The sequence below is a fragment of the Ochotona curzoniae genome, unplaced genomic scaffold (assembly GCF_017591425.1).
Source record: "Ochotona curzoniae isolate NIBS_2020 unplaced genomic scaffold, NIBS_Ocur_1.0 scaffold_2587, whole genome shotgun sequence".
Classification (NCBI taxonomy): domain Eukaryota; kingdom Metazoa; phylum Chordata; class Mammalia; order Lagomorpha; family Ochotonidae; genus Ochotona; species Ochotona curzoniae.
In genome coordinates this window covers 26892042-26912037 of record NW_024467096.1, presented here as the reverse complement: position 1 = coordinate 26912037, position 19996 = coordinate 26892042, and the positions used below count along the sequence as shown (strand labels likewise).

At 39.1% G+C, this 19996-nt stretch overlaps 1 protein-coding gene across 3 annotated transcripts in view; it reads left to right on the top strand.

Annotated features, from left to right (window-relative positions):
* The window catches only part of ECT2 (epithelial cell transforming 2), a 58255-nt gene that overhangs the window by 16792 nt on the left and 21467 nt on the right, over window positions 1–19996 (top strand). For all 3 annotated transcript variants that reach the window (XR_005886100.1, XM_041002811.1, XM_041002813.1), the window contains 6 exons: window positions 2266–2402; window positions 6860–6979; window positions 11225–11293; window positions 12993–13103; window positions 13448–13544; window positions 17012–17093. Coding sequence is in view for 2 of the 3 variants with exons in the window: in XM_041002811.1 (XP_040858745.1) it covers window positions 2266–2402; window positions 6860–6979; window positions 11225–11293; window positions 12993–13103; window positions 13448–13544; window positions 17012–17093 (616 nt within the window). In the remaining variant the exon portion in view is untranslated. The remainder of the gene's footprint in view (window positions 1–2265; window positions 2403–6859; window positions 6980–11224; window positions 11294–12992; window positions 13104–13447; window positions 13545–17011; window positions 17094–19996) is intronic.

The window sequence follows — 19996 nt, the reverse complement described above, 5'->3', positions numbered from 1 at the left end:
AGATGGAACCTGCTCTTTAGATTCCTTTGAAATCAAATGGTGTGTCTGAACTATGGACTATCTTCTACAAGGAATTCTAGAATCTCTGAACCAGCAGAGCAATTGTAATTGATGGTGGAGTGTCTTGAATGTAGAGGAAAGATGATTTGAAGGCAGACTTTGAAGTAGTCTGTTGTGTCTCTTGGAACAAGAGATGAGTCAGTGGTTTGAAAGAAGTAGGAAGCACTAGGAAAATATTGAATGGGGTATTAGGTTAACAAGATGTAAACAAAGTATTTATTGCCATGAAAGATACTTTGCTGTAAATAGGAAGTTTATATTTTGGGAGGCATATAGAAAATAGCAGTTTTACGCAAATCCAGGTTACATGAAAGTAGATTTAACTACCCAGCAGACATTAGGAAAGATTGAACCAAGTGTTTGCAAGGAACATATTTTTTTTTTTCCTAAAAATTGTTTAGATTTATAGAGAGGAGCTGAGACAGAAATAGCTTGCATTTGCTGGCTCACTCCCAATGTGGTCTCAGTGGCTGGAGCTGAGTTAATCTGAAGCCGGGAGTTAGGAACCTCCTCTGGGTTTCCCTTTGGGATGCAGGGTCAAGGCTTTGAGCCATCCTCGACTGCTTTTCCGGGCCAAAAGCAGGGAGCTGGAAGGGAAGTGGAGCAGCTGCGATACGAACTGGTGCCTATAGGGTATCCCAGTGCATGCAAGGCAAGGACTTGAATCACTAGGCTACCATGCTGGGCCCACAAGGGGTATCATTGTTAGATCATGCACATCTGAGACACTACAGGTCCTATAATCTAAATGACAGAGGATTTGGGGGTGGTAAGAGGTAATCAGAGGGACTGCAGCTTGAGTTTGTCCTTTAGGAGAGAGCAGTAGGAAATATAACCTTAAAACAGACATGGCAGCAGTAGTAGTCTTCTTAGGTACTCTCAAATAAGCTCTAATTTGTAGGCTGCTGCCTAGGTGCGGTATTATCATTAAGCTAGCCTACTGTATCAGGTTTTCCCAGCTGCAGTAACCAATAGTGCCAGAGGCCTGTGGCTCTGCCTGTGTAGTCTTAATATGTTTGGCAAGTGAGAAGTTACTTTGATCTGTTATCTTTAGTAGGTATTCTAACTCCTGGGTAGACATGATTGTTTTTATTATGAAATTGTTGGAAGTTGTTTATCACTGAATAAACTTGATGTGTTGGTAGTTTGTTTTCATGACACACATTACCATTTTGTCCATTCATTCTTTTTCTATTGAAAAATTTTGATAGTAGAAGATTCCGTATATAATGTTGCAGTATTCTGATCATACCAAGAAATAGCATTTTAAGCTCTTCTGATGTATATTTAGACAAATTTTCTCTAATAATATATATATATGCACTATATATATATATGTATATGGTTAAAAACTGGTTGTTTTATATTAAGAATGATACTTTGTATTAACAAAGAATTTCCAAGTAATGTTAACTTTTGTTTTAAGAGGGGACTTCCGCACATACTAGTATATGTGAAAGTTTACGTCATTGTAATTGTGATTATAGCTTTTGCCTCCTTTTCTCTAAAAAAGCCTTTTTTTGTATCTTTCTCTTTTATTATTTTAGCTTTGCAAAATTTCCTATATCCTCTACTCAGATTCCCCAAATGAAAATAATTGCTTTAGCATTCATTCAGCCAACATTGCTCTTTTAGTATATATGCACGCAGTTTGTGTGCTTGTAGTATCGAGAGCAAGTTACAGAGATGATGTAAATACTTAAATATCTGCTTCTCAAAATAGAGGGACATTTTTTACATAAAATTCATTTCAATTATTATAAGGAAAAAATTAGCATTAATACTGTAAACTGCTCCGTAGACCAGATTTCTTCAGTTGTTTTGCTAATACTTTAATACCCATCCTTTTAGCAAAAAGTTTTTTTCTGATCTGAGATCTAATCCAGGATCACACATGGTTATGTTATCTATTTCCAGTCTTCTCTCATCTGGAACCCTTTTGTTGACTTTATGTAATGACCTTGACATCACGAAGGTTATAAGTAGCTTACTTAAAAGAATGTCAATTTGGAGTGATGTTTCTACCCTTATTTTTTTTTCTGGCCTTGAGTTATGAGGAAAGTTTATTTTAATGAACATCTCTGTGGTGGCGGTATGTCTAAAGAGCAGGCATTCTTTTCTCCCCGTTTTTTTCTGTTAGGCCTGTACAGTGTGTGTTACATGTATCTGGCTTTTGTTAAATCCTTCCTCCCTTTTCCCTTTCAGAAACACCGAAGTCTTGCACTAAATCATCCAAAAATTCCACTCCAGTTCCTTTAAAGCAGTCAGCCCGATGGCAGGTTGCAAAAGAGCTCTATCAGACTGAAAGTAATTATGTAAATATATTGGCGACAATTATTCAGGTAAGTGCGAGTTTAATTGTAAAATGATTTTTGTTCTAGTGTTTTTTTAGCACAATATGTGAGAAGTATTTCTTACAAGAAAAATATATACCCATGATTTGAATATAGATATTAAAGTATGACAAAAACCTGTTCGTAGGGAAATGGCATGACTATTATCTTTTAGTCTCCTAGAAATAACACTATTTTAATTTAAGATGTTAAGCAAAGAAAAGATGCTCAAAAGACCATCTTTTCATATGAGATTGGGGATTGGATTTGATATGGATTCTTTGTCAAAATACTGCATCTGGGGACTGGTATGGTGTACAGTGGATAAAACCCACTGAGTGTCGGCTACTAGGCTCCTATCCAGTCCTTGCGAATGCACTGGGACCATGACTGAAGTTACTGGGCCTCTGGCACTCTTGTGGGAGGCCTCGACGGAGTTCCTGCTCCCTGCTTTGTGTCGGCCTGGGCCTGGCTGCTGCAGGGCCTTTGGAGAGTGGACCAGCAAGTGGAAGATTATTTGCACTCACTCACTCTCACTCTGTGTATCAAACTGCCTTTAAGAGAAATTGAAATTTTAACAAAAGAAATACTGTGTTTGTATTTGGAAGTGATAACTGCATGAAAGCAGGTGTTCTGAAGTAAAAATAAAAAGCTGTAATGTACAGTATACATGTGAAAAATGTACAGACAAGAACATGGTTATATCCATGCTAGTCATATTTTTTTACTCACCACACATTAGATGTGAAGTGATTGATCAAAAATTGCTTACCGATATTAAATTGTACAATGAAGTGCCGGAGAACAGCTCCAGCTGAGTTTGGAATTCAAGGAAGGGTGTGTGGAGTCCGTGAGAAAAGAGAGGCAGACCGCGGTCGCTTGGTGCTCCTAATGGACAGGTCACGAAGCTGTCTTCTTTATTAACACAAAAATCATCACAAGCTTCTGCACAGACATGAAATTGTTCTATTTTTTACTTCATAACTAAATGGGCATGCACAGATACTTGAGTTATTTTTTACTTCATGCTTAAGCAGGTATTTTTTGTTTTTTTTTAAAGATTTATTTTATTTCTTGGAAAGTCAGATATACAGAGAGGAGGAGAGACAGAGAGGAAGATCTTCCGTCCGATGTTTCACTCCCCAAGTGAGCGCAACGGCTGATGCTATGCCAATTTGAAGCCAGGATCCAGGAGCCTCTTCCGGGTCTCCCACACGGGTGCAGGATCCCAAAGCTTTGGGCTGTTCTTGACTGTTTTCCCAGGCCACAGGCAGGGAGCTGGATGGGAAGTGGGGCTGCCGGGATTAGAACCGGCGCCCATATGGGATCCCGGCGCGTTCAAGGTGAGGACTTTAGCCACTAGCCCACTGCGCTGGGCCCAAAGCAGGTGTTGTTAAAGATAATTCTGCAAAAATATCGTAATCAGTTAACTTCAAAGCAAGCCATTATTCATTCTTCAGTAGTAGCCATTGGGCAACAGCTAAGACTTCAAGGCCAGGACACATGCTGTTACCTGTTAATCAGTGATACATTTCTATTTCTACAACTTATCACTTGATGGGAAAAATATGTCACAAGGGAAAAACACTCCTATTTCTGCAACTTAACTATCACTTAATGAGAAGGGCAAACAACAGTGCCTCAATAAGTTTCCGAATTTTTTAACAGGGTGGTTGAGTGTCCCAGCAGCTGTTGAGGTGGTTGGAGAGACCACCGGCAGGCCGTGCCATACAGCTGTAAGCCCCTCGCGGCCTTGCCAGCAGGGGGGCAGTTCTTTCTACACCTTTGTGTCATTCACGCCAGCTGCATGGCTCCCAGCGATGAAGTAATTTCTGAAGGGAGGAGGATACTGAAGAACATAGTAAGGAATAAACTGAGACCTAGGTTCTGAAAGACACAAGAGAATATTATCTTGGCATCTCTAGAAAGGAATTGTGTTCATTTTAGTTAAAGCTAACTTATTCCCCCACGTGGCTGGAACAACTGAAGCCAGGAGCCAGGAACTCCCTCGTGTTCGTTCACAGGGGTGACAGAAAATCAAGTGTTTGAGCCCTTGTCTACTGCCTCCCAGGTGCCTTAGGAGGGAGCTGACTTAGAAGCCAGGACTCGAGCTGACGTTTGGGTATACGGTGTGGGCAGCTGAGTGTCTGCTTAATCCTCTGAGTCAGGATGGCTGCTCCTTGCATTTACATTCTAACTGATCTTTATTTGAATTCTTGAGGTAACTTGTTAGGATCCAAGCTAATGGCCTTTGGTTTCCTATACCGTTGGTGATGTGCATGCAGAAGAAAGAAAGGGAAAGGGCTTTTCCTTGGTGGCTGTGAGGTTGTTCTTCACTGTTAATTTTTTTGTTTAGCGTAGTCAGGTTTTTATGAGGTTGTGTAATGTATTAAACTTGGGTCTGTTCTCCTTCGGGGGGAGTTGGTGAAGTTTTTATAGTCAGCCAAAATTTGGTTACTAGCAGAAAATCTCTTTAGCAAATACTGTTCGTGTACTTTAGTAGCATTTATTATCTAGAAAAGTAAATCCTTTCAGGCCATAGTAAAGCATACTGAAGCATTAGAATTCTATTTTGTATATGAGTCCAATTCACTAAAACTCCTGTTAAAAAAAACCTGTGAAATTATTAAACTAAAGACCTGTTTCATACATATTTATATATACTCATATAGATATGTATTTTAATTTGGAATTGCTTTTGGAATAATTTAAATTTTTTTATCTGAAAGACTTTTTATTTTCATGTTATTTGAAAGGAGAGAGAGAGAGAAAGAGATTGGTCTATCCATTTGTTCACTGCCCATATTGCCATAAGAGCCAGAACTGACTCACACGGAAGGAAGGATCCTGGCATTTGTTTTGTATCATTCAGAAGAAGGACCCAGTTTACTTGAGACATCACTTCGGCAGAAGCAGGAAGGTGGATTGGAAAGGGAATAACTGGAACTTGAATCAGGCACTCCAGTGTGGGATGTGGCTGTTTTAAGAGATGACTTAACTATTGTGCCAGAGAAAGGGAGGGAGAGCGAGAGAGAAAAATCTTCCCTTTATCGGTTCACTCCCTAAATGATTCTTAACCGTCAGGGCTTAGCCTGCAAGAGACCAAGAGTTGGTTTTATCCTGATATATCCCCTGTGGGTGACCATCCCTTGGACCTTTATCTGCTGCCATTCCAGGTCCATTAGCTGGATTGGCTCAGAAGTAGAGTAGGCAGGACTGGAACAGCTGCTTTAATACTGCATGCTAGCACTGAAAGTAGCAGTTTAACTAGCTATGCTATAACAGCCACTGCAGGATTTCTGTTTTGTTTGTTTGTTTAGTTTTTTTTTTTTTAAAGATTTATTTATTTTTATTACAAAGTCAGATATACAGAGAAGAGAGACAGAGAGGAAGATCTTCTGCCCTATGATTCACTCCCCAAGTGAGCGCAACAGCTGGAGCTGAGCCAATCCGAAGCAGGAGCCTGGAGCTTCTTCTGGGTCTCCCATGTGGGTGCATTGTCCCAAGGCTTAGGACTGTTCTTGACTGCTTTCCCAGGCCACAAGCAGGGAGCTGGATAGGAAGCGGGGCCACCAGGATTAGAATTGACGCCCGTATGGGATCTCAGCACATTCAAAGCGAGGACTTTAGCTACTAGGCCACCACACTGGGCCTTTTGTTTAAAGATTGATTTGTTTTATCAGAAAGTCAGTTTCACAGAGAGACAGAGAGGAAGATCTTCCACTGGTTCACTCCCCAAGTGGTTGCAATGACTGAAGCTGAGCCCATCTGAAACCGGGAGCCAGGAGCTTCTTCTGGGTCTCCCATGTAGGTACAGGGTCCCAAGGCTTAGGACACTCCTTGACTGCTTTATCAGGCCACTATCAGGGAGCTGGATGTGTAGTGGGGCTGCTGGGATACAAACTAGCACCCATATGTATTCCAGCACATGCAAGGCGAGGACCTTAGCTGCTAGGCTACCATGCCAGGTGCATGAGACTGGAACTTTTTAAAGACTTCTTGCATTTATTTGAAAGAGTGGAGGCAGACGGGTGATGAGTGGGGGAGAGAGAAGAGATGTCCTGCACTTGGTGATTCACTCCCTAGATGGCAGTGACTGGACCGGGCCAAAGCAGGAGTCATTTTCTCCATCCAGGTCCCCCAGCTGGGTGCAGCAGTTGCACCGCGTTGTGCTGGTTTCCCAGGTGCATTGGCGGGAAGCTGGGTCTGAAGTGGAGCAGTTGAACCACTGCCCATATGGAATGCTTATGTCTCAGCAGGTGGCTTAACCAGCTAACTATTCCACAAAGCTGGACCTGTAACATAATATTTTATGATGAGTTTATCTGTACACATGCATAGCTGTAAGTCATGAATCAATAGAAAATGTTATGAAGGAAAAGCTGTTTTTCTGTTTTTCATCTCACATCTTAGTATCTATATTTTATTCTTAGTCTACTTAAACTAATCTTTTATTTTGCCTTTAGTTATTTCAGGTTCCTTTGGAAGAGGAGGGACAGCGTGGTGGGCCTATCCTTGCCCCAGAAGAAATTAAGACAATTTTTGGTAGCATTCCAGATATCTTTGATGTACATACTAAGATAAAGGTAAATTTGTGTGTTAGGCTGGTAATGTAGTTCTTATTAGTTTTCAAGAGCTTGTCATTAAATTTTTTATTGAATGCCTTGTTTCCTCCTTTGAATCATTTATTTCTTTGTTCCTATTCATTGTTAATTTTTACTGTTTACCTCCTTGATTTCCATTAATCCTAAAAGTGAGGAATTAAGGCCTTGGGAAGTCTTATATAGTCATGTTGCTCCCGCTATTATTCTTGGTTTCCTGTTAGTGCTCATGGATTATATGTTGTTTCCCTTTGGTTTGATCGAAAATCTGTAGTAAAACTTTAAGGGGCCTGGAGGCCTTCAATTTATTTCTCTATGGGTAGATAAATGCTAAAGCCATATAAAATCATATTAATGTCCCTTTTACAATGATTTTCCTTTGATGAAATTTCTGTTGATTTTCAAATACCAGATTCTTCTAATTGGGGTCAAGTTTAGTTACACTTATAAATCTCCTGCCTAAAAAAATGTTGAACTGTGTTCTGCTTTTCCTGTGTGATAATTGAGCGTGACAGATGAGTATTCTCCTCAAAACAACCCATGTTAATATTTATTGCACATTACAGTAAAGGATCAATTTGAATTATTGAATGTTTTTAATAAGGAGATTTAATTGCTCTTGAGTTTAGTGCACATTATAAATAAATATAAAGGACCTATTATTAGTCAAAACACAGATTACCAAATGCTTGCATTTCAGTTTGTATTTTATCAAAACCTAGACCATACTTCTTTATCTTTAGAGCCAAAGAGAATTCTGAGGGAATTTTAGTTTGCTTACGAAGCTATAAAATTTCAGGCTAGATTATCCTTATTTCCTGTAAGGATTCTGAACACTTGAAGATGATACCTTCAGAATATCTTTGATTTATAAGAATCACTGGGAAGTTCAATAGAGTGGAATGTCAAGTAAATTTTCTTGTTAGTGTTCTGCCACCAACACATGGATCCATTTGTGTTTGTGTCATTTAATTAGTCGGTATGCAAGTTCCCACCTGAAAATACAAAGTATTATACTGTTTATGTGCACAGGATCATAGCCTTGATTCAGAAATTCATGTTCTCTTGACAGATTGGAGCTTTGTACCTTTCTGATTGTTGAGTTTACTCATATATAGCATAATTTTGTGAGATTCAATATTCATTAATTCTTAGCTGATATCAGACTTTAAAATCTGTGTGTTTTTAAAGCATAAAACCATTACATGCTATCAAACATTTGTAAAAATGAAAATAACAGGAAAAAAAAGAAACTAACTATACTTATATTTGTTTTATTCTTGTTTGTACATTTTCAAAAATATAGCCAGGCATCCATTAAATACTACTATATCTAATGAGCAGTAAGTTAATATATTTAGAGACGTGAAAATGCTACTCACAAAAATTACGTTAATTCTAAAGTCATTTAATAATACTGGTTTCAGGGTTTGAATTAAACCCCTAAATACTGGCCATGTATAGGTCTTCTTCACAGTTTGTGGAAAAGTTAAATTAAAAGGTAATGCACATTTTCAATGTGCAATTTGAAAAGCCCTCAGAGATATGTGTGTACACATGTTTATATATGTGTGTGTTTGGGCGCGTGTGCATGTGTTAGTCATTTTGTGGCCTGAAACATGAAACTAAGGAGAGTCAGAGCCTTGCTCTGAATCAGGCTTGATCTTGGGGACTGTTATAGGGGGCTTCTAACCAGGACATTGAAGGTTTCTCTGTATTAGCAATAAGGTTGTTTTACCCTCTGATTTTTTTCTTTTTCCATCAAATTGCACTTATAAGTTTTCATGAAGAGCTTTTACTTTGCAGTGACTCCTTGTCTGACTATTTGGCTGAAAGCTAGACTTTGCTGTGCCAATCTCAACTTTTGCCGCATATATTCCTCACATAATAATCATTTAGAACTTTTGACTTGAAGTGAAATATGTATGATTCCTCCTTTCACTGAAACACTTAGATTGTTTAACTGACATAATTTTAGTATTGTTATTTCAGAGAATAGAGAGGCTGAAAGAAAGGAAGAATGAGGGGATAGGAAGTGACAGGTCAGTAGAGCAGTTGAAAAACACACCTATTTCTTGATTAAAGCATGCCATCTTATGAGTGTCATTTGTGGTGCCTCATAACAGAGACAATATTTACATCACAGATCATGATCATGGGCCGCCACAATAGATAGCAATAATAAAAAAGCGTGAGAATTGCCAAAATGTGACACTGAGATGTACAATGATGACATGCTTTCAGAGAAATGGCACCTGTAGACTTGCTTGACACAAACCTTCCATTTTAGACAATGCAATCAGATGAAGTAAGCTGTGTAGTCTTCCTTCCTGCTGCCTCCTATTCTTTCAAGTGCAGTTTTGATTGGGTGAATCTTCCCAATTTTTGACTTCTGGGCTGTTAATATATTCTTACTCTCTCTGAGTTCCCTCTTTTTTTTTTAAAGAGTTATTTGTTTATTTGAAAGGCAATATTAAAGAGAGAGAAGAAATAAAGACAGATCTTCTATTCATGTCTTTTTTTTTTTCACTCCCCAAATGGCTGCAATGGGCTGGAGTAGGGTCAGCCAGCAGCTTCCTCTAGGTCTCCCACATGGATGCAGAGTCCCATGCACTTGGGCCTTCTTCCACTGCTTTCCCAGGTGCATTGGCACAGTGCTGTTTTGGCAGTGGAGCAGCTGAGACACAAACCAGTGCTCATATGGGATGGTGGTGTTACAGGCAGTGGCTCAGCAAGCCATACCAGTACTCTGGCCTCTGAGGTCACTGTCATGCTATCAAAAATAGTTTTGTTCCTTTTTTTGAAAAATTTTCTCCATTTTATGTACAGGGCAGTAGAGCTTAAACTCGGCATTCATTTTCATTTTTAAAATTGAAGAACTTTTGTTTATATGGGTTTCATTTGTTGGTATTAGTAGGTGAAAATGAAAACATAGTATTTTTGAGATATACAAATTTTTTTCAATAGCTTAATTGAGGTAGTTTGTCTTTTTTTTTTTTTTCCCAAAGATTCATCTTACTTACTTAAAAGTCCAAACTTCGAGAGAGATTGAATTTTCACCCTGTGGTTCACTCCTCACGTTACCACAGCACTGATAGCTGGCCAGGCTGAATCCATTACCCACCAACTTCTAGGTCTCCCGCGTTGGTGGCAGGAGCCCTCGCAGGTGCATTAGCCATGAGCTGAATTAGAAGTGGAGCAGGGAGAGCAGCATTGTAGGATGCTTGCTGGGCTGTGCATGCCATGCCAGAGTGCTAGCCCCTTGATGTCTTCACTGAATATATGTTTGAGTTACTTTAGTAGCTTTTCCCAGTAATATAATCATCACCACAAATCTATCTTAGAAAATTTCCACTCTCTATTCCTTTAAGATTCCTTGTACCAGCAGCAGGTTTAAAAGCAGGTTTAAAGCAGCAGGTTTAAAGGCTATAATTAATAGTAGTAAATCAAATTTTAGAGTTAATAAGATACTGAGTTACCATAATATATTGAGAAATTAGGTCTCTTCTTACTGATTTAACTATATTGATAATTTTTTTTTAAGATTTATTTATTTTTCTTGCAAAGTCAGATTTACAGATAGAAGGAGACAGAGAAAGATCTCACTTCCCAAGTGGCCTCAATGGCTGGAGGTGAGCCAGTCTGAAGCTAGGACCCAGTAGCTTCCTCCAGGTCTCCTACTAGGCTATCATGCAGGGCCCTTCTTGATTACTTTTTAAAGGATATTTTCTTGGTTGTCAAAAAGTTAATTCCAGGCCTGGAGCGGTAGGCTAATGGCTAAAGTCATTGCTCTGCTTGTGCCGGGATCCAATATGGGCACAGTTTCTGTATCCCAGATGCTCTACTTCCCATCTAGCTCCCTGCTTGTGGTCTGGGAAAGTAGTAGAGGATGACCTATAGCCTTGGGACCCTGCACCTGTGTGGGAGATCTGGGGAGGATCTTCCTGGCGGCTTAGCTCTGGCCATTGTTGCCACTTACGGAGTGAACCAGTGGATGGAAGATCTTTCTGTCTCTACCTTTCTATAAGTCTGACTTTCCAATTAAAAAACTAAATAGTCTTAAAAAAGTTAATTCCTTGTTGAGGAAAAAGAATGGGAGAGTAATTATTTAGCCTGTCAAATTAAGATAGTTAGCAAGTTCTCTTTTTCATTCACTCAGAAATATTAAAAGGTGTATGTAGAGCTGTCGAGTTTAGTCTTTAATGTTTTGCTGTAATGTTCTATTTCCAGGATGATCTTGAAGACCTTATTGTTAATTGGGATGAGAGCAAAAGCATTGGTGACATCTTTCTTAAATATGTGCGTATCTTATTTAAATTTTTGGGTTAAAATATCTTGTCAAAGACTGGCAGGGAAGTTTTATAACTTGACATGAATATATTTACACAATATATTAGAAATTTCCTTGTTTTTTTTTTTTTTTTTTGAAATATTTTTTTCTACACACAACTTGGCCTTGGGATAGACCAGGAGAATTAGTAGAAGAACAATAAATGTTGTACTGTGTTGTGATTGCTTTACTGTGTGGCTACAAGGTTATGATTTTTTAAGCTTGCTTTAATTTTTTATTTCCCCCCCCTTTTTTTTTTTTTAGCTGATATCACTTTTTGCTTTGTTTCTGTTTAAAGTTGTCTAATGAATTCTTCCTTTACTAAGAAAATAATCTGCTTAAGTTTATAAGTAGCTATTTTGGTGAGGTGCTATGAATGAGTTTTACCGTATGCTTCTCTAACTCTTTAAGTGGATTTGTAAGACCCAGTGCTTTGAGCACTGGCATATGTAATCTTCAGCAGTCTCTTCTCAACTTTCTTTCTTCCCGTAAAGGTCTTAGATATTTTTTCCGGTTGGTTGAAAATTTCAAATGTGCCAAGTATCACACATACCTTTTTGATGTCTAGAATTAGCAAAGACATTTTCCCTTTTCTTGTTTGCATTTTTCGGAATAAAACTGATCTTATCAGTTATTTTGATTCTTTCATAAATAAATAATAGTATGCTCTAGCTCCAGATTTGTTTGTTGTAGCTTAATGTTTTCTGAGCTTGTAGAAGTTTTGAAATTCTGTTTGCCATGTTTGTATCAACACTGAACGATTTAATTTACTTTCCCTTTCTGAATCTTTGTTTCCTCTTTTCAGAAATAAAGCCCAACAAAACCAACTTAAATTTTTTGAGATTTGAGTGAGAGTGTTCCCATCTACTGGTTGACTCCCGAAATATGCTTGACCGTTGGCACTGGTCTGAGGCTGAGCTGGGAGCCAGCAACCCAGTTTGTGTTTTATCACTTGGGTGGCAGGAAACCAGATCTTGAGCCATTACTGCTGCTCAAGAAGTAGGAAGCTGGAGTCAGAAACTAGAGGCAGGTAGCAAAAACTGTTCTGATGGGTATGAGCTGCAGCCGTCTTAACCACAAAGCTAAACAGTTGCCCCTTTGTTTACTTTTTTAAAAATTCATTTATTTTACTTGAAAGTCAGAATTACAAAGAGAGAGCAGAGATCTTCATCTGTGGTTCACTTTCCAAATTGCTGCTAGTGCCAGAACTGGACTAGCGTGAAACCAGGAGCCAGGAGCTTCTAACAGGTCTCTCATGTAACAGGTCTCTCATGTGACTGCAGGGTCCCCAAGGACTTGGGCCATTCTTTACTTCCTTCCAAATTCGTCAGCAGGGGTGTAGATCAGAAGTGGAGCAGCCAGAACTCCAATGAGCCCCTTGTGGGATGCTGGCACTGGAGGCAGAGGAGTAGCCTATCATGCCCTCCCAGCCCCCCACTTTGTTTGCTTTCAAGCTTTAACCTGTGTGTACCAATTGACACTTTTCTGTTTGGCAGTTAACTTTCTTTGGTAAGAATGTATGATGTGAATGTCTATATGGTGATCAAAACATGTAAACTGTGGGATTTTTTCTGCCTACAGTATGTGTATGTTGATTGTCTTTCCATTGTCTGAGGGTAATGTGCATATAACAAGTTGATATTTTTTTTTCCTGTTTCTTCTTCCTAGTCAAAAGATTTGATAAAAACCTACCCTCCCTTTGTAAACTTCTTTGAAATGAGCAAGGAAACAATTATTAAATGTGAAAAACAGAAGCCAAGGTTTCATGCTTTTCTCAAGGTAATAAATAAGTGTTTCTCTCAAACAAAATTAGGATTAATTCTGAAGGAATTCATTGATAACAAAAAAGTGAATTATAACTTTCATAAAGCTGTGTCAGTGGAAGAATATATCAGTATCTGTTCATTTTAGTTGTAATTGTGGGTGGCAAATTTTATCTTTTGAAGACTTAAGGTAGCTGAGTAAATGAGATTGTCCTTTGTTAGCTGAGGTGTTTTTGCGAGCCTGAAATATCCATATGTTCTCTATTGAGACATTAATGATAAGATAATAATCTCATAAAGGTAGACCGTCTAATCTTTGCAGAAAATATCTTAATTGTTGGATGAATCAATTCCTTTCAGATAAATCAAGCCAAACCAGAATGTGGACGGCAAAGCCTTGTTGAACTTCTCATCCGACCGGTGCAGAGATTACCCAGCGTTGCATTGCTTTTAAATGGTACTTGTCTGATCTATTGTGTTACTCTTCTACATATCTATGGGAAATTTTTCTTTAAAAAAAAAGTTAATATTATTTTCAGTGTTTCTAGATTTTTATCATTTAGTATCATTCAATATATATTTTTAAAAGATTTATTTGTTTTTATTTGAAAGGCAGATTTATAGAGAGGAGAACCAGAGGAAGATCTTCAGTTCATTGGTTCACTCTTCAAAGGGCCACAATGGCTGGAGCTAAGTCGATCCAAAGCTGGGCATCGGGAGCTTTTTTGAGGTCTCCTATGTGGGCCGCCCTCCATTGCTTTCCCAGGCCTAATCAGGGAGCTGGATGGAAAGTGCAGCAGCCAGGACATGAACCAGCTGTCATACAAGAAGCTGGTGCTTAAAGGTGGAGGATTAGCCTCTTCAGCCATTGGGGCCAGCCCCCTCAAAATAATCAGGTTCTAAAACACTTTAGTGTGGCCTGAAATACTTTCTTCTGATAAGCAATGTCCTTTTTTTTTTTTTAATATTTAAAAAATTTAAGTTTGAAAGTCAGAGAGGGGGAGATAAGGAGAGAAAAATCTGCTGGTTGACTTTCCGGCAGTGGGTCAGGTCATTGCTAAGAGGCAGGAACTCCATCTGGACCTCTCAGTTGTGTGGCAGGGGCCCATACACCTTAGTTGTTTTCTCCCGCTTTTCCTGGATTACTAGCAGGTAGCTGGATGGGAGGTGGAGCAGCTGTAGCACAGACTGCATCTGTGTAGTATGCTGGCATCTCAGGTGCCAAATGCCAGGCTGGGTATTTGACTTTTTGTATTTCAACATTTAGATGTCTGCTTATATTTCGTAATATGTCACTAATACAAACAATTTACATCTAAGTAAACACAAAATTCATCCACAAGAATCATAACGAGAGAGATGATTCACGTATCCAAGCGTTTTTGGTCTTGTCCTGAATTTTAGTAAAGTTTTGTATATGTGGCATTATACTTACTTTTTTTTAAACTTCAGATTATTTAGCATACTCTCAAACATCTGTTTTTTCAAGAAGGTAAAGCACAGATATCAGTCAGTGGATGGGAGTTATATAGCAAAATTTTGTTTGTTTGTTTACAACTCATTTGTTTGAGTCAGTTACAGAAAAAAGAGGGAGAAACAGGGATATCTATTTGGTTCTCCCCCCTGCCAGATAGACACAATGACTATGGTTGAGCTGGGTCTCAGCAAGCAGCTTTTGATTCACCCACATGGATATGGGGGCCCAAGTTCTTGGACCATCTCCTTCTCTTTTCCCAGGCCATTAGCAGAGAGCTAGATTGAGAGCAGAATTTAAACTGGGGCCCACAGGGAATGCTGGCATCGCAGGCCACAGCTTTTCCTGCTGTACCACGATGCCAGCCCTCTGTTGACTGGTTTACTCTGAAAATAACTGCAACTGGGATTGAGCCAGGAGCCGCAAATTGTATCCAGCTCTCCCATGTGCATATCAAAGACTCAAGGACTTGCACCCTCATCTACTGTTTTCCTGTGTGGATTAACAGGGAGCTGGATCAGAAGTGGAGCAACCAGGAAGTAAACTGGGAATCCAGTATGGGATGCGAGTATTGTAACTGATGGCTTAACTTGTTGAGCCTCTGCAGTGTTTTTAAGAAGAACTTTTGCCTGTGTTAAAATAAAATTAAAGAAAAACATCATATTCCTTTCTAAAGTAGTATAAGAATGTCAGTTTTTGTTGTAAAAGTATATTTTTAATTTATTTAAAAGGTACTGTTACAGAAAGAAAAGGTGAGAGAGAAGGAAGGGGAGAGATCTTGTTGCAGCAGCTGTGCCAAGCTCATGTCAGGAGCCTGCAGCTTCTTCCATGTCTCCCAGATTGGTGCAGGGGCCCTAGCAATTGAGCTGTTTGCTGCTGCTTTTTCAGTCATTAGCAGGGAGTCAAATAGGAGGTGGAACAGCTGGGTCTTTGACTGGTGTCCACATGGGGGTGGTGGTGATACAGGTGCAAGGTAAATTATAAACAAACCTGCAGTGAAGAATTTTGTTTTTTAGCTTGACCATAGTAATATGTGCAGTAGACAAGAATCTGTGAACAATTAAACTAAGACTGAATTTTGCCAATTTGTATGTCACAGTATTTCGTTTTGTACTTGTAGAAATCCCATGTTGTTGTGACTAAATGCGCTTGCTTTCTAACCTGTTCTCTCTCTCTCTTTTTTTTTTTTTTAGTATCCCATATCAAAGTTATGTAGACATGGTACTAGACTGAGCAAGCATTGGATTTAATGCCTAAACCTGATTTAAGCAACCTGGATAAAAAAGTCACTGTATGAAATACGAACCTCTAAAATAATAGCAAAACCTGCAGTGAAAGACAAAATACAGTTAGTGATGGGCCCGGCACAGTGGCGCAAGTGGTTAAGTCCTCGCCTTGCACGCCCGGGATCCCATATGGGCGCCGGTTCTATCCTGGCAGCCCCACTTCCCATCCAGCTCCCTGCCTGTGGCCTGGGAAAGCAGTCAAGGATGGCCCAAGGCTTTGGGACCCTGCACGTGCGTGGGAGACCTGGAAGAGGCTCCTGGCTTCGGGTCGGCATTGAATCGGCCGTTTGGCTCACTTGGGGAGTGAATCATTGGACGGAAGATCTTCCTCTCTGTCTCTCCTCTCTGTATATCTGCCTTTCCAATAAAAAAATAATAAAAAAAATTAAAAAAAAAATACAGTTAGTGTTCCAGGATAAAATATAAAACAATAGTGATTTATGAGCTAATTGAGGTTCATGTTTTTTTCATACAGCATTATGGAAAGAGCTGGAAGAATCTAGGAGTTGTGTTACTGGAAAGAATTGAGATAGTTATGTAACAAAATGTATTGACTTTGAAAACTTAGTAAAGTAGGGAATTCTTGATGTGTCAGAAACTCAGGGAACATTGCTTAAAACTTTGATTTTTCAGATATTTATGTTTTGAAAGAGGAAGTGAGGGAGAGACAGAGGTCTTCCATCCGCTCGTTCATTTCCCAGATGGCCTCAACAGTTGGAGCAGGGTCAAGCAAAAGCCAGGAACTGAGAGCTTCATCTAGGTCTCCCATATCGGTGCAGGGCCAAGCACGTGGGCCTTCTTCCACTGCTTTCCCAGGCATGTTAGCAGGGAGCTGGATTTGAAATGGAACAGCCTGGACTTGAACCAGTATCAGTAGGCAGTGCTGCTGCTGTGTGTGGCAGCTTAACCAGCTTCCCCTACTTAAAACATTTAAGGTAAAAATTAGATGTTGTTTCTAAAAATCATATGGGACTGGCACTGGGGTAGCTGAAAGCTCCTACCTGGATGCCACCGTCCTGTGTGAATGTGGCCGTTTAAAGAGTGAATTGAATTAGTGGAAGGAAGTTTTAAAAAAAAATCAACTTGAATCAAGGGCAACAAATGTATGTCTTAGATGGCAAATCATTGAATTTGTTTTAATCATAGAAAAAAACGTTATTACAGATCTTAAAAAGCATACAGTTGATGAAAACCCTGACAAAAGCACTTTAGAAAAAGCTATTGGATCACTGAAGGAAGTAATGACGTAAGTGTATTATCTTGATTTTTTTTTTTCTTTGTTCCTTAGGTTGTCTTTCACTTTAACATTTTTTATTGCTAAAATTTTATGTTATTAGATTGCCAAGATTGGTTGGAAATGTGTTAATGAAACTGATTTGGGGAATGGGATCAATAACATTTTCGTTGCTTGGTATAGGTCTAATTTGGGGGAGATACAGCTTTGATCTGAAATAATCTGTTCTGATTATTGTCATCAGAGTAGACAACTGTTGCCCTGAACATTCTTGCTTCAGGGAAGGTACTTTCACGAGTTTACTCTATGGACTTTGAGTGCATTTATAGAATAAAGGATTCTTGAGATTCCACGTGGAGCTTCTATATATAATTGTTTCTCAGAGTATTCACAAAGGACCTATAGAAGAACAGTACCAGCTCCAAAGAGGATTCAGACTCAGCAAAACATAACCCGCCTAGGCTTCTGTTAGGCTCTCTCTTTGTCCCTCCCCATGCTTTCGCTCTTTCCTTTCTCCTCTTTCTGCTTCCTCTACCTTTCTCTCTCCTCACCCTTCATTTTTTTCCCCCCTGTTTTTATTTGTATTCATATTTTGCATCTTTATCAGCCAGCCTTCATTCATATTTTTGTTTATTGGGACCAAATTAGTACTTCTGAAGCTATGGTAATAATTTTCTGTATATTTTCAACACTGGTTAAAATACTGTGCCACACATTTTTTTACCTTGCTCCTTTCAACAGCTGTTTACATGGTCCATAAGAGGAAAGGAGTGAGGTTGTTACATGCCATGCTTGCCTTTTTCAGGTTTAGAATAAAAAGTAGCTTATATTATTTTTTTGATTTATGTATGTAATTTAATATATGTAAGTATAGATCGTAAAGTGACCTTGATAGTAAACAGAATAGTAGTTTGACAAGCTGTGTCTGTTGGAATAGTGTCAAGCTAGCTCCTGCAGAGATCATAAGCTGATTCAATAAAGCAAATGATTAAAGACTTCTTTTTTGTTTCAATGTTATTTTAACTTGCTGACAACTTAAGAATATTTTTAATATATTCCTCCCTAAGAGCCATGCTCATAGAATTTAAATAAATGTTGAATTATAAGGGAATGAGATTTTAATGTTCAGTTGTGATGCTGATTTATAAACCTTACAGAATCTGAGTAGGTCTATATTCTTGATGTCTTTGACATTTAGCATAAAGATTAAATGTATATTATGGTGATTGAAACAGCTGTGCATATCCAGTAAAAGAGATAATGAGACGTCATCACTTCACCAGACTTTGTCATTTATGGAATCTGCCCCCTTCCTGCAAGCTTAAAAACCTTAAATGGTGCTATAAAAACATAGATATTAACTTGCTATAGGTACAAATTTTTAGTAACTTAAGAATAGTATTTTTCTTAAGGAAATTACATATGTTTATATGTTTGACGTGTGGCTTAAGTTTGGCATACATACAAGTATATACATATATATGTATAATATCTATTTCTCTTGCATTTCAGTCAATTTTTACTTTATGCATTTTGGGTTAAATATGTATATTCTGGTAAATGTTACAGTTTCCTGAGGGAGTGATGTTTTCATCTTTATGTCTAGTAACAATGTTTGTCTTAAAGCCCAGTTTGATCTTACATACTTGTAGTCACTTAAGTTTCTGTTCTGTTTCCTGTTTGAAGGATGTTTCTTTCCATCTTTTTTTTTCCCTAAGTTTCCTTTATTTTATGTGAGAGTCAGAATTATAGAGACAGAAAGGGAGAGATGTTTCACTGCTCCAGCATGTCACTGCTCAAATGGCTGCTACTGCCAGAGCTGGGCTGACTCGAAACCAGGAGCTAGGAACTTCCTCCAGGTCTCCCAGTGGATGCAGGGGACCAAGAACTTGAGCCATTCTTTGCTGCTTTCCTGATCTGTTAGCACGGGGCTAGATTGGAAATAGAGCAGCCAAAACTTGAACCAGTGTCCATATTGGATGCCAGCATCACAGGTAGATGGTTAGTGTGCTATGCCAGCATGCCAGTCCTTTGTTCCATTTTTTATTTCAACATATTTCAACAGAGAAGAGACAGAGAAAAATCTTCTATCTGTGGCTAAGCCAATTCGAAGCTAGGACCCAGGAGCTTCTTCTGGGTCTCCCATGTGGGTACAGGGTCCCAAGGCTTTTGGGTGATCTTACACTGCGTTCCCAGGCCACAAGCAGAGAGGTGGAAGGGGAGCAGCTGGGTCACGAACTGGCACCCAGATGGCATCTCAGCACATGGAAAGCGAGGATCTTGCCACTAGGCTACTGCACCAGTCCCTTAGTTCAAGATTTTTGTTTAAGGAGAAACTTTCTCTAAGCTGTAAACAAGGATAATCACAGGAACTCGCATTTTCTCTTAGAGGGAACTGATATGTAATGTCTTGGAAACCCTAGTCTCTTCTTATTTTGATATTTTAATTGTTTCCGGTAGAAGGATAAATCCATCCCCTATTTTATTCCATTTTACCTGGAAGTAGTGTTGTTCTTTGTTTCAATGAACTAATTGGCATATGACTTAGGAGTAACTTGTAGAAAGTCTTAGTTAAATTTATATTTAAAATTCCAAAAATTTAAAAAAAGTGTGTGAAAGGCAGAGTGACAGAGATAGGTCTGCCATATGCTGAATTACTCCCAGCCCCAATTTCCCCAACAGCCATGGCTGGGCCAGTTGGAAGCCAGTAGCCATCCAGGTTTCCATGTGGGTAGCAGGAACCCATGAACTTGGGCCAGTATAGACTGCTTTGCAGTTGAAATAGAACGAGCTGACGTGAAGGAGGTATAGCATGCAAAGCTGCTGCCTGTGGTGCTGGCATCCCAGATGGACACTGGGTTGAGCTTTAGTTACTCCATTTCAATCCAGCTCCTAACTACTGTGCTTGGAAGAGT